Source organism: Natator depressus, chromosome 25, assembly GCF_965152275.1.
Source record: "Natator depressus isolate rNatDep1 chromosome 25, rNatDep2.hap1, whole genome shotgun sequence".
Classification (NCBI taxonomy): domain Eukaryota; kingdom Metazoa; phylum Chordata; order Testudines; family Cheloniidae; genus Natator; species Natator depressus.
The window spans coordinates 7537324-7551805 of NC_134258.1; the positions used below are offsets into that span (position 1 = coordinate 7537324).

General features: G+C 46.9%; 1 protein-coding gene across 1 annotated transcript; it reads right to left on the bottom strand.

The window, feature by feature from the left end:
- Positions 1-275: 275 nt before the first annotated feature.
- Positions 276-14113, bottom strand: DUS3L (dihydrouridine synthase 3 like). Its single transcript, XM_074939775.1, has 13 exons — positions 14011-14113; positions 11249-11555; positions 10043-10654; positions 8876-8917; positions 8566-8718; positions 8245-8361; positions 6629-6694; positions 6429-6539; positions 5836-5932; positions 4036-4111; positions 2411-2599; positions 2135-2263; positions 276-418 (listed from the first exon to the last, which is right to left on the bottom strand). Exons 1-13 carry the CDS (start codon positions 14049-14051, stop codon positions 346-348), a joined length of 2013 nt encoding a protein of 670 aa, XP_074795876.1. The 5' UTR covers positions 14052-14113; the 3' UTR covers positions 276-345.
- Between the last annotated feature and the right edge of the window lie 369 nt (positions 14114-14482).

Genomic DNA, 14482 nt, shown 5'->3' on the forward strand with positions numbered 1-14482 from the left:
TTTGGCAGCTCTACCTCAGTTTCTCCCACCTATAAAAGGGAATAAAAAAAGCTACTCACCCTCCTGGGAGCTAAACACATTTAAAACTGAAGTTCTCAAACTAGGGGTAATGAAGACCACAGAAGTATTGTAGCTAGAGAGATCCTCCATATGGAAGATGGGCAGCTCATATGGAAGAACAGGCTGAGTTGTGACACTTGTCCAGTTATAAGATCATGTAATGACAAACATTAACTAGACATTAAAAAACAATAAAATTTTATTTAATTCCCAGCAGCCAGAGGCAGATAATCCATGTTATTGGCTTCTCTCACTGTGCCTGTTTAAGGACTCTTCCAATCAGTCCTATCTGTAAGAATTTGCCTTGTGTTTAGGCAGAAAGGTAAAGTTTGCAGGTACAGGCCCCAAAAGCATCTCACTGCAACAAAACAGATTTGTATTCAAATACATTCAGAGTCTGACAATACCTCACACTGACACCCAACCATGCAACATACACTCTGTGGTAAGCTGTGCCCTCTTTGTAGTAGGGACCAAGGGGTAGATTTTCAATTTAGGTGCCTAACTCCCACTGACTTTCAGGTGCCTTATTCTCACTAAGTTGAATGTGTTTTGAATCTCCCCATCCCACCTCTCCTTCTGCTTGCACTGAGCTAGACACACTGTTGGTGCTCATATGTTAACAACCAGATCCCTCAGTTGGTGTAACATGACATAGTAAATCTGTGTAGCCCCATTGACTTCAAAGGAGTTGAGGATCTGGCCTATCAATAGTACAGAACTCAAATGATATATTTAAGTACTAAAAGTTCACATTAAGGAACAGTAGGGTTTGTTTTGTATATAAACTGTTTACAACCAAAATTCCTAAGACCCCAATGTTTTATTAATGCAGTATCATTTTCCACAAGACATGTAGGCAGTGAAATCCAGTAGAGTGAGCAACTACGTACCAACAGACTACAGACCTATGGCATGAATATAAAGCTACCTGAATGCAGAGCAGACATTGTATACATTATAACCACACTTCTGGAAGCAGGCTAGTGCTACATTTATTTAGTTAACATTGAGGGTAACAAATATTTTATTAAAGTGCAAAGAGACTTAAAATAATTTTTAAAAAGTTTTCATACTTCCAGTGAGCAGTATAGCACAAAGGAGCTAACTGGATACTGAAGCTGCAAGGTTCTGCTCAGAAAATGGCATTTACAAAACTTGGCTGAAATGTACAGAAGTTCTAGTAACTTGGTTGGTTGTAGGCAGCTGTTTCCATTACTAACACAAAGGACACAGATTAGCGCCGCCGCCCCCCCTCAAAAGAAGCTGCAGCCATGCTGCTTTTTTGTTTCCACGGGATGGGACAAAGCCGCTGGCTACACTCTCAGAATGCCATTTCAGTTGGGGCCTGAAGTCTGCAGAGTCATTTTTTTCAAGCAGTGTCTGTAGACTTTTGGATGCAAGAAAAGTCTCCTAAAGTCTAACATTAATTCTGGAAACCTGCAGGGGATTGGACAGGGGAAAGTCCAGCAACTCCCCAAGCTGTGGAATTACTTAGATTAGAAGCTCTTTGGGGCAGGTGCGGTCTTTTTGTTCTGTTTTGTGCAGCACCTAGCACAAGGGGTGCTGGCCCATGACTGGGGTTCCTACATGCTACTGCAATCCAGATTAATATACTGGATACTGTGCAGTCAGTAATCTTGAAAAATCAGTTTTCCTCCTTGGTGGTAACCTTCAAATCATTGTCTGGGAAGCACACTGTCAATTCCTCTGGGTTTATTAGCATCTCAGATAAGTCTTATCACAATAGAGGCACTTGTGGGCACATACAAACAAGGAGAGAGTAATATGGCAATACAAGGCTTAACTGAAAACCTACTGAAATGAGGGTATTGCACCATTCTAGTCAGTCTTACTGTGTTGGGGAAGTAGATCATGATCCTAGCCAGCCCTACAGAAGTCTCATGTTGAGTTGGGAGGTGGGCAGAGAAGGCAGGATAAACTAGAACACCTGAAGTTCCCATGATCCTTCCATGCCAGTATGATTGTGCAACATCTGGTATTTGAATATTAGGTTGCAGGATGAAATCACTATGACCAACTGTCTATTTTATGACAACTGTTTGCCATTTACCTTATTTTAATCCAGTCGTCCACATTTTGGCTTGCCATTAAGGTCTCCAGATAGTCTCTCCCCATGTAGTAAGGGGGCCGCTCATTGATTTTCTGAGGTAGGTACTCCAATAAGCCAGCTGGAATATACCTTGCAATGCAAATACATATATTAAATGTCACTGAATTTTATTATTCTACAAAATATTACAGTAGAGGCAGAGACCCAGCAAGAAAAAGCTTTCTATCCAAAGACATTGAGAAAGCAAGTTACCTGCACAAAAAGGACAGCCGTTACCTGCACAAAAAGGACAGCCATTCCAGCATGAACTTCCTGGTTTTCTCCACCCCCTGGGTATCTGAACCCCAGTGTTCAAGGCCATAATTGGTGAAGTCTTTGAGAATATCTAATCTTTCATTGGAAGAGATGTCCCAGTGTCGCTGTTCTTTAACTTCAGTGAAAATCCAAGGTTTGATCAATGCTCCTCTGCGGTCAGACAAGATCGGATCAGAAAGGAAAATGGTTGTAACCAAAGAAAGTCTGTCCAGCTATAAAACTGAAGTTTAGCTACAGACTCGTATATGTGAGACACAAGATGACTGTGGCCAGACAACATTTGCGTTACTGAGTTACCTCCCAGTGGGCACAGGAAGAGTGCATTTCATTTTCTAGTTAAAGTCTCCTACAAACACAGCTCTGGCAGGAGGATCTGACCACGAACAAGACAATCCAACCTTTTCAGGGAATCTGCTGGCTTTCACTTTGACCTGCCTTTAGAGCTTAATTCTCTCCTCTTGCATGATCAACTGCCATTGATTTCCCTAGATGCTGTACCCCTGCAAGTGAGGGAATAACTAAGCCCTAACTATTTTTCCCCTTTGCCCTATTTATTTATACTCCAGCAGCCTGCCTAGAGCCAAGACAGAATATGAAGCAATCCTGTACCAGCATCTAGTTAACTTCAGGGATAACAGGAGGTGTGAGTATATTTAAATTGACTAATACCTTTCATCCCTCAGGCATGTAATTGTGTTAGGAAGGCTGCTTCTAAATCCCTTATACCTTTAGAAAATTCCACTCAGAGGTTTCAGAGTAGCAGCTGTGTTAGTCTGTATTCACACAACCCCAGAGAAGTTGACTGAGCTAATGTCACACAGGAAGCAGATGCCAGAGAACTAGATCAAGGTTTTATTCCCTGCTCAGGTCTGTTCTTTAACCACAAGAGCCCATAGAAGTGAGAGTCTGGGCAGAGCAAACATAAGGTTAATCATCAGGATTACTCTAAGGCTGGGATCTGAGAAATGAAATTGGAAGTTGCTTCTGAAGCAGGGATAGGGTCAATTCTCAAACAGACTAGAGATAGGCCAGTGGGCCAAATTGATCAGGGATAAGAAAAAAAGGCCCCAGGCCCCAAAATCACTTGTGCTGTGCTGTCCAATGTCAGAATCAGTTTAATCTCTCTGATGTAGCAAGAGAGGTTAATCGAAGCTGGAGCTTTGGAGCTAAAGAGACTTGCGTTTTTTTTTTTTCAACCTGCTAGCTGATATAAGAGTTATGCCAACCCTATCAGCACCAGCTTCTACCCCAAAGATTAAACAGGAGTGTCACCCAAATCACGTGCACAAGAGTCTGGTTTGGCTGCGAATCATTTGCAATACCATGCACTTCTGCTTACACCTCCATCCAGTTTGAGACTTTCCAGCTCTCTGTAAACTGATGGTGCCTCCTTTTAAAGGCTACACCAGAAGTAGCAAATAATGCTGTAGCTTTCAACTCCATCTATCTTATACCAGATATACAACAAGCCTCCAAGAACAGCCTTGCCAAGGAGGAAACCCTTGTCATCACTGGCTTTTTTTTTGTTTTTATTTGTTTCCAATATAGCTCACAAACAAAAGTAAGTAGGAAAGGCAGCCACTTACCTTGCAATCATAATTCCTGAAACGCCAGTCTGCATGGCTTGATTAGCATCTTCATAGGACAAGATATCTCCATTTCCTGTGTGGGAGAGTGAGAGAGGCCAGAGTGGCACACAAGATCAGGTCAAAATGAAATGGCACAGGATGAAACTCAAAAGTGCCCTTATCTGAAAAGTGATCCTGTAAAATGGCATTGGGGGGGGCTCCATGTTTATACTCAGGTGCTACAGATTCAATTTATTCCCTTTACAAAAGGATGTGTTGTGTGGTGGGCGTGTCCGTCCCCCCGCACCCCCCAACTGTCAAGTCTTGAAAATTCAACCTGGGACCTGAGGGTCATGATGGGTTTGTTTGCCTTGTGCATCACTGCCCAACAATTCAGAGATGCCAAGCTTCCTTTAAGACATTTAGAATGTTTTTAAAAAAATTAGGGAGGTTTCTTGGACCCCTTCCCTGCCCCCCCACCCCCCCGTAGAAACCGGGAACTCTTCCTCCTCTCCTCGCTGTCTATGGCCGAGGGGAGGGCAAGGACCCCCTAACCCCCACCCTCAAACAGGGAGAAGGGGAGGATCAACCCTAGGAAAGCTGCCCTCCTATGGCCCTTAATTACCTTGGCCAGTGCTGGGCCTGAACCTCCTTCCTGGATGATCCTCCTCCTCTTCTCCTTCCTCTGGTACATTCCCTCTCTTCTGTCATTGCCTCCTCCTGCCCCTCTAGCTTCTCTTCCTCCACAGACTGAGCAGTGAGGGTCTGAGAGGAGGCAAGCCACGGTGATTGTTAGTAGGGCTTGGGGCGCTGGCTTCACTGCCCAAGCCCCAGGCTGTGTTGCACTCTGACCGCCCTGCGTGAATCCTGCTGGCTAGCTCTAGATACCTAGAGCATGTTAACATAGTCCAGCAAGGCCCACATAGGGCAGTAAAAGTGTAGTACACAGCCTGTGGCTTGGGCAGTGAATCCAACAGCGCCCCAAGCCATGGAAAATCACTATGGCTCACCTCCTATCGGACCCTCACTGCACAGTCTTTGGGGCGGGGTGGGACAGAGAAGAACGCCCTTCACGGCTGCAGCGCTATTTGCCGTGTTTCTCAGACCCGAGTGGTGGTGACTGACATGCACACACGTACGTGTGTGTGTGTGTGTAAATAATTTACAGGTCAAGTTCTACCATCAGTAACTTTCAAATTCAGCTCTGTTACACCTGTGCAACTCTATCTTGCCCTGGGGTTTCAGAAGCATGAGGACAGAATTGTGTTAGACAAAAATTCAACTGACTATTTAGGAACAGGAATGAACTACAGCTTGCTCTGCCCAAGCCCTCGTGGCTCCACAACATTAAGAGGAGTTTAATGGTCGAGGAATACACCAGGGGACCATGGAGGAGATTCATCTGTCAGTTCATTGACCTGAATGGAGTTACACCACAGTAGAACTGCTGGGTAATTTTTCAGATCAGAACTTGCACTTTAAGCTAAGTGGCCAACCACTATTGATGACAGCTGATCTATCGCCTCTCTGACATCACTTTAGGGATTTGTCATTAGTTCTGTCTCTGCTTCACTCATCTTCTCCCCCCCCCCCCCACACTGAATGTGCTCCTGTGTCTTAACTTTACCTCAAACAAATAACGAAGGCATTCTCACCGAAGGAGATGCAAGTTTGTGGGGGGGGGGGATGGATCTTACATTAATTGGACCAGTAATATTTTAACCATACACAGACCACATTTCAGAGAAACAAGCTGTTTTAAAATTACCTAATCATTAAAAAGCTTAAAAAAATTAAAATCAGCAGAGAGAAACATACCAAATAGAGGCATTGGGCTGGCTAATTTAGCACACTCTGCTATGTACTCCCAGTCTGCAACCTTTGTGTAACGCTGTTCTCTAGATCGGCCATGAAGCTAACAGAAAGAAGAGTTACCGTTAGTACCTCATCAAGTATCTAAAGCAGCTAGGGCGAGATGCTGCAAGAAAGGCAACAAGTTCAAAATGGATATGAGTGAAATGCATTGATAGCACAGAACCTAAGCATTCTGCAGAGGTCAGTGCTGCAGTGAACAGTAGGGGAACTGGTTAGCAGAATCCAAAAAGACATCATGAACAAACATAACATTGTCAGTGCTTGCAAGCTAGAGCAAGAAGCCACAGGGATTATTAATGTGGACAGAGACCAGAGTGGTATTAATGATAATGTGTCCCTCCCTGAAGCATCTCCTCCTCTCACAATACAACTTTGCACAGATGGCTGGGTTCATGCCTCTATCCTGATGCATCATGCAAAAGTCACTACAAAAAGGATTATTGGACTAGATTTACTTAAATGATGACAGACAGACAGACAAAGCACCAGAGATCCTGGCCAAATTCCTGACATCAAACACAGAAAGGGGCCCATACCGTGACCATGGAAGCTCCCCACTTCCGGATGTTGGGGATTACTTTATGAGCTAGGTTGACTTTTTCTTGCACACCAGTCCTTATCTTCACTGTCAGAGGAACATCGAGTACCTACAGAGAGGGAGGAGTAAAGTTAAACCAGACAAAACAGCTTTGTTTGGAAGCTTGTTCTTCTCAGCCAGGGTATGCCTGGTACTCACCGAATTCATTCCTCTGACTATCTGTTCAAACTTGTTGGAACGGTTCATTAAGGCACATCCACCCCCCTATGGGATAAAACAGGCACAGTCAGAGATCCTTGTATTTTCACCTAACCGAGAACCTTGCTGAAACTAACCAGACAGCTGCCTTTCATTTGTATAAACTGGAGAATATTTGCACTTTTATCTTGAAGTGCAGTCAAGATTGACAGATATAGCAACTGCATGCTGTAGCTTTGGGGGACCATACTGTGTGACGTACAGGAATGGCTTGTGGGCCGGGGATTGTATGCAGCTTGGGGTGGGAGCACTACCACAGTTCCTCCAGGAACTAAAAAACAGTGGTGGGTGATTAAGGCGAGTAATTAAAACAACCCCAGAGAGGTTGGACCATCCCTGCAAGTGGCTCACACATACTGGGTTTTCCAGAGATCAACAGACAAAGAAAGGGCTTTTGGTATAAAAGGGCTGAGTTTAAACTGACACAGGGCTGCCTTTTTGATTCAGCAAATGGACAGGACCTTCTGCACACAAGGGGTCCTCAGCCTTGTGGAAGGGTTAGAAACACTTTGCCATGCCCAAAGAGCCATAAGACTGGTGGCTGACCTCTGGTAAGCTTTTTAGGATGTGGATAGGGACTTACTGTTTTTTTTAGTATGTTTTCTCTGTAATGCTTTTGCCCTAAGAATAAATGTCTTTTGCGCTGTAAAGGTTGGTTGCTTTGTGACAGCTGACTGATAACTGGTATACACTGTGGAAACACCGGGGGAAAGGTTAACCACAGGTGCTGGACCCCAGCCAGACGTGCTGGGGAAATCTCAGTGAAATACAGAGGGACTGCAAGCCTGAACACCCGTCTGGAGGAAAAGAGCCACAGGTGTCCACCTGAGAAAAAGGTTTCAGGCTTCCTAGCTGTCACCTAAATGGAAGCCCTTGAGGAAAACTGGGGTGGAGGGGTGTCAAAGGTGCAGTTAACCCTGAACCTGTGACAATGATCAGACAGGCCCCTCTGCAAACTGCACCTCTCCAACGGATCTGCCCCGGTGTAAAATTTAGGGCTGTGGCTGCTGAGGTCACTGACAAAATAAGCTCTCACTAGTGTGTTCGGCCTGCAGCGTAAGAGCTGCATTCTGGCCTGGCTTGCACACCAGCAACAGAACTAACCAGTATTAATTGTTCACACAAGTTACTGGGCTCCCTACAAGAGTAAGTGGTTGAAATTCCATGGCCTGTGCAGTACAGGAGGGCAGACTAGATGATCTAACAGTCCCTTCTGCCCTTATTTTCTATGACCTAGGTTCCAGTTGAAGATTTGTTGCCGAGATGCTGCAGGATTCAGAATAAACCTAAGCTTGACTTTCAGATCCCAGGCTGGGTTTGCAGTGCTGACCATTAGAAAAGCCATGTTGTTTGTAAGATGAACACATTTGCTATGAAGTCATTTGAAAGAAGCCCTGGAATCGAGAAGGTTACTCTGTGTGTAGAGATGATGGTCCTTAGACTGAACACGCAATGGTAACATTTAAGTTGTGTTTTGAACAGACCAGGGATTGGGAGGTAAAGCAAAGGAAAGACACCTGCTCAGAGAAAGGATGGAGGATATTGTTAAATGTTACCTTCTTATACACCAGATCTATTGGGCACCCAACGTTGATGTCTACAAAATCCATCTCAATGGTCTGGTTCAGAAGCTCTGCACATCTGGTCATAGTGTCTGGAAATGCTCCCTCCAGCTGAAAGGGAAAACAGAACCGATTCAGTCAAAATGAGCTGACCTCTCCAAAAGAAATGCCCACGTCTCAGCTCAAAGACACAAGGGCAGTTCACCCACAGGGAAAGTTACTCCCTGCAGATGCCCAGTGGGTGATGTTTCCCCCAAGTAAGAAATACATGAGTTGTTTCTGGATTCCCGCCTTGCTGAAGTGACTATACTGGACCTGCACTCCAAAGAGATCTTCTGTGTAGTGCCGCTTCAACAGAGCCCATTCAGATGACTGGCCCTGGAGCAAGTTTGTGCACACAGCCATTTCGCCACAGGTGACATCCGCTCCAAAACGCTTGCATATTCTCCGGAACGGGAGGTTACCACACTGAAACCCAGAGCAACCGGAGAGGATTAGGATACATATTGGCAACATTTTTGACCTGCACCACTCATGTGAGGAACTTGTCCCATCCAAGTGGTTTTACAGCCAATTTTCACAAGTGGGGAAAAAAGAATAATTCTGTTAGAACTATTCTACCTACCGTTGTTAAGGGAGCCAGGTAGAGTTTGCCTTGGATATCCAACTGGAAAACAAAGACGGGAAAGGCATATTAGAAGAGCTCAAATAGTGAAGACCAAGTGGGGAATTTCAGTTAGAGACTCTGGGAGTTTGGCTTTTACAGAATTTATCATGTTTCCTTTTAGTTTCCATGAAAACTGTATTTTTTTTAATTTAAGCATTCCTCTGCAGCATTTGAAACCCCACACTGCAGCACTGCGCTAGGGCAGGAGGACTAGAAAATTAAACTGACCCGTCTATTTGCATTGCCCTAGCTGAGTGAAGTGAAAAGAGCTATAGAAATGGGGAAAACAACATTTTAGTAATGGTAGATGGTATAAGAAAGGGAAGAGAGCTGGTTTTTCTGGAAAAACAAGGATTTTTTTTCTTAGCCTGACAGCCTTTCTGGGTACATTTCCTCTTGAAGATCCCGAGGCATTTGCCAGGCAAGTTCAGATCAGGCAGCGCTAACACCACCTACAACTAGGAAGTTTTCACATGAGCAAGACAATGTGTTTGTTTTTCTGAACAGCGGACCTGAAAAGCATTTATTACAAAATGACAATTAACATCACAACCTTCAAAGATCCAAATCATTAACTATCTAACCATGTTTGAGAACAAAACTTGGAGGAAGTGGGTAAAGGGGTTTTGGATAAGCAGGAGAGCAACGTATGATGCTTGCCACCGCACATGGGGGCGGCAGCCGTTTTTTGACTCACAGGCTGGATAATTAGGGTTACTCTGTTTATAAAGAGAGAATCACTGAAAATACATTTTAAACCAAAGGCTCGGATGGGAGACCTAGGAGTTCTCTAATCACAGTAGACAGCATCATTAGACAGCTCTGTACTGAGGCCTCTCCCTTCACTAGGGGTCTGAGATACCAACCTCCACTGCAATATGACCCAACAAGTTAAAACCCTTTTTCTTGTTTAAATGCAGAACCAGAAATACTTTTCCTCCACCCAAGGACTAAGGGCATGTACACGAGGAGTGCTTCACCGGCACCTCAATTACACTCACCTCAGCCAAGATTGCCAGTCACCCTAGCTGAGGCTTTCCAAATGCAGCTTTAAAACCACCTGATTGTTGCCCACTACCACACGCACCCACAGAATAGGACCCCATCCTCAGCTTTAGCACTTACTCTTTTTTTCTCACATGCCCGCAGTTTTATAACATCTTCATCTGTCACCGGGCCTATTGTTTTGGGAGTGGAATCCTTTGATGCATCTGCTACGCAGGAACTCTGCAGGACCACTGATTCAGGAGCTTCTCCCTTCTCTGACACTGAGACACATTCTGGTGCCTCCTCTCCAGGAGGTTTGACCTCAACGCCCTCTACATTCCCTTTGGCTGCTGTGCAGGTTGTCATCCTCTTCTCCCCTGTTGAGTTGCCTGCTGCCTTGTTTCCCACATTGTCTGCGCTGCTGGGCTTGCCCAAGTGACTAAGGTACTTACTGGATTTGTCAAAGCAAACTTTCTTCTTGCGCAGTCGCTGCTGGAGTTCTTTGCTGAGGCTGTTTCTCACCAGTGGTTTCCCTTCCCACTGCTTTACAAGGTCCTCATTAATGATGTTCCTGTAGTCCTCCCCCAGATGTGCCCTAGCAAAGCGGCATGTGACTCCATAAATGCACTTTCCGAAGGTCTTGAAGAGCACGCAGCTATCCCCGAGGTCTGAGGGCTTCACAGCCATGTACTCCCCAACATCATGCAGGAAGCGGCACTGTGAGCCAAAGTAGCACTTCTCTGCACATTCCTTAAATGACAAAACACTTTCAATGTAAAACCACCAACAACCATTCTATGTAAATGGACTCATTTTTACTGTGTGGGTCAGCTTTGTTTCCAGGAAGAGTTCCATGGACTTCAGTTACGCACACTCTGACCATTCCTGATTGCTTGTCTAGTTTAGAGAAACTAGCATCAGTGTAAAACATCAATGCAACTTCACCAATGCAAGCTGCTAATGTAGACGCACTGGGTCAGTGCAAAATGGGGCTTGCACTCATACAACTGACCCCAGTGACTTATTATGGGGATATGTTGCACTAGTGCATATTCCTTATTACCTTCTTGCAGTGCATCTACACTGGGGGATGCAGGAGTTGTGCCAGCACAAAAACCACCAAACTAGACAGGGCCTAAATAAAGTGCAAGCTCTCTGAGGCTTTATAGCTGAATTACCCCCACCTGAGAATAAGTAACATCCATTCCATAGGTAAGTATATGGCTTATTCATGCCATATTATTAATGCATGCTATTAATTAATGCATGCTAGGTGTTTCACAGCTAAAGAGATTCTTATCTAAAGAACCTGAAGTTGCCAACCATAGCAGGCCAGCCACTTACCTGGATTACTGACTGGCACAGCCTGTCCTTTTCATAGTGATTTGGCTTCATACATGGCCGACTCTTATTCTGTCCTCTGGCTCTCTTCCGTTCCTGGGGTTTCTTCTCATCCTCTTTTACAACTTCCTCTTGGCTTCCTTGCTTCCTAACTTGATCACCACCATCTAGTTTCATCTGTTTTGCTGGAGGCTCTGTCTGGTCATTGCTACTAGAATCTTCCTCCCCATCATGTTGATTGTTTTCCTGATTCCTGGATTCCCTTTCTGCTTTGAGAAATGCATGGAACTGTTCTTTCGAGGTGAGATACCTACAAAGCAAGAGAGTGCTCTCATTAAACTGACAGATCATTTGACATGTGTTACATTAGACAGCAAAGTTTACTGATGAAAGAACAGGCAGACTGAAAGAAGCATATTCTACACAAAAATTAAAACCAGCATTAACTTTTCTGACCACAGGGATGCCACAAAGCAAAACGTGAAGTAGGATCGTTCTTGAGCTCGTCTTTTCATGGGCTCTACAGACATTGGGCTTACAAGGTTATTGAAAACCAAGTTAGGGCCCCAGTTCCCCACCACACTGAAGCTACGACAAGACACAGTGGGCAGTTAGAGGGGTCCTACTCTAACTTGCAATGCTGATGCCAGGTGATCCAGAAGATCAGGTACCACAGAGCTCAGGTCCCCCTTCCACTGTATTCTTCCCCTTATACAAGAATAGGGGGATAACTGGCGAAGGAAATAGCTCCACTGAGAATCCCCAACTGTGCTGTGTAAGCAAAGTGTGCCATATATTAAAAAAAATAGGGGAGTTTATAGCTTGCCTCATGTTCAGTATGGACATGGAATCTGTACACACAACAGCTCCCAAGCCACTTGGATTAAGCCAGTGTGATGCAGGCTGTGGCCTGTAGCATGTGTTCTGAACTCTCCGCATTAAAGATGCGGCCTGATGTACAGTGTATTCCTCGTCTCCAGGGGTAGATCTTTGGGGTTGGAAAGAGGTCTTTACCACTGAAAAACTAAGGAAGCACGATGGGCACCTTTGTAAGTAGAACAGATGGCCTTTATTACTAGCATCTTCTACAGAGAGCAGCAAAATACAGTGAAACTTGTCATAAGTGACCACTTATGCAAGATGTGCCACCTTTATCGATACTTCCTCCTCCCAGTTTGTCCATTTCTTCCACCTATTATGTTTTGTCATAATCCTTGATTGTGAGCTTACCGGGGCAGAGACTGTCCGTACAGCGTATAGCACAACAGGACCCCAAATCTTTGAGGCCTCTAGGCTACACTGTTAATAGAAAAATTTACTCACAAAACTGACAAAAGACTGATTGCTTAATGGAGGTGGGGCAGAATTATAAACCGAACATTTGAGGATACTTTAGGGTGGTATCGTAAAACAGAAGGGTGGACCAAAAATCCATATTTAGGCACCTAAATAAAAGTGGTGTGATTTTTCAGAAGTGCCAACCACCTTCAGCTCTTGTAGACTTCAATGACAATTGTGTGCACTCATGACCTCTGAAAATTTAGCCATTTTTATTTAGGTACTGACTTTTAAATACGTAACTTCTCAAAGCTTGCTGTGGTCTCTCACAGGTTCCACTAACTGACTGGTTAGCTGAGGACAGTAACTTAACTCATCCAGGGCAACAGTCACAAGGCTAGTAACGTTTCCCAGTTCTCCCGTATTTGCGCTCTCTCCGTAGTTTACAAGGCCTCTTATGAGCCTTCCTGCAAACTCAGATACTGTCTCTGTCAAAGGCACCTGTTGATATTTGCTGGGTGTTGAATGGCCACTACCTCAACCCACAATGTCAAACAGGATGAGTGGTGGGATGGGGACTCCAGGGCCATCTGTCATGAGGGCAGCCTGGGGAAAGGCACTGTGGTATTTTAATAACGCGGCAGGTCCTCTGTTGCTGACTCTTTTCTTTTAAGTACCAAGTAACCGAATAACTGATTTTTCCCCCCCCCCCCCTCCAGACGAGGTGAGCGATATGGTTTTCCAAGTGAGTCACCCCGGCCTGGGAACCCAGAGCACCTGGCCCAAAGCCACTCAACTTCTGCCACAGCGAGGGCTCCATCGACCATGCATCAGGCACCCAAAGGCCAGAACCAGTTTGCATGAAGGGAGCAGGTAGCTCCTGGGGTAGTGGGGGAAGGTGGATGCTGGGGATGGGGGGGCGGGGACGCTCCTGGGGTAGCACAGGAAATGGGTGTTGTGAAGGAGGGAGGGGGCTAGGAATGGGGGAAAGTCTCGGGGGGGGGCGGGGTTCCCTGAGAAGGGGAGGTCTGGGGAGAGGGGTTCCCTGAGGGGGAAGGGGATGGGGGGGGGTTTCCCTGAGGAAGGGGAGGTGGGGGAGGTCCGGGGGGGGTTCCCTGGGGAGGCGGGGGAAGGGGATCGAGGGGGGGGGTAGGTGCGGGGGGTCCCTGGGGAAGGGGATCGAGGGGGGGTCCCTGAGGAGGCGGGGGAAGGGGATCCCGGGGAAGGGGATCCGGGGGGGGGGTCCCTGAGGAGGCGGGGGAAGGGGAGGCCCAGGGAGGTCGGGGGGGGTGTCTCTGAGGAAGGGGACCCCGGGGGCGGGTGTCTCTGAGGAAGAGGATGGGGGGGATCCCTGAGGAGGAGGCGGAAAGGGACCCCGGAGAGGTCGGGGGGGGGGTCCCTGAGGAGGCGGGGGAAGGGGAGGCCCAGGAGTGGGGCGGCGCTGAGGCCTGGCCGGGCGAGTGGGGGCGCGGGCGGCCCGTACTCACGGGGCTCTGATGGGCGCCACGCCGCCTCCCGCCGCCTCCATGCCGCGGGGAAGGGCCCGGCCCAGCCCGCTCGCTGGCTGGCTCCGCCCACGACGGCGGGCGCGCGCGCGCGCTGAGCTCCTAGAGCGCGCGCGCGCCTGGGTCACGCGCACGCGAGGGGCGGGGCCGGGGCTGCCTTGAGAGGAAGGAAACAAGGGAGAAGGACCGTATCATGTGGTCTAGGATGGGGGGGACCCAGGTCATACCATGTGACCCGGATAATAGGGGACGACAGTAATGGCCTGGCTGGGGTGGGTCAGAGTTCCAGGCACAGGCATGGGGCAGAGGCTGCAGCAGCCCCAGACGAAGCTAAGGGGCTTGGAGCAAGGGGCGAGCCTGGGGCAAGGGGCCTGCCCAGCAGCCAGCGGGCAGGTGACCCTGGGACATTGCCCCAGCTGCTGGAAGCGCAGCCACCACCCTGGGTGTTGCCCAG

Coding starts and splice junctions, on each gene's coding strand:
- DUS3L (XM_074939775.1), bottom strand. CDS start 14,051: ATGGAGGCGGCGGGAGGCGGCGTGGCGCCCATCAGAGCCCC. Junction 4,112..5,835: donor CAGCCCAATGCCTCTATTTG/GTATGTTTCTCT, acceptor TCTCCCACACAG/GAAATGGAGATATCTTGTCC. Junction 2,264..2,410: donor TGGCTGTCCTTTTTGTGCAG/GTAACGGCTGTC, acceptor TTGCATTGCAAG/GTATATTCCAGCTGGCTTAT.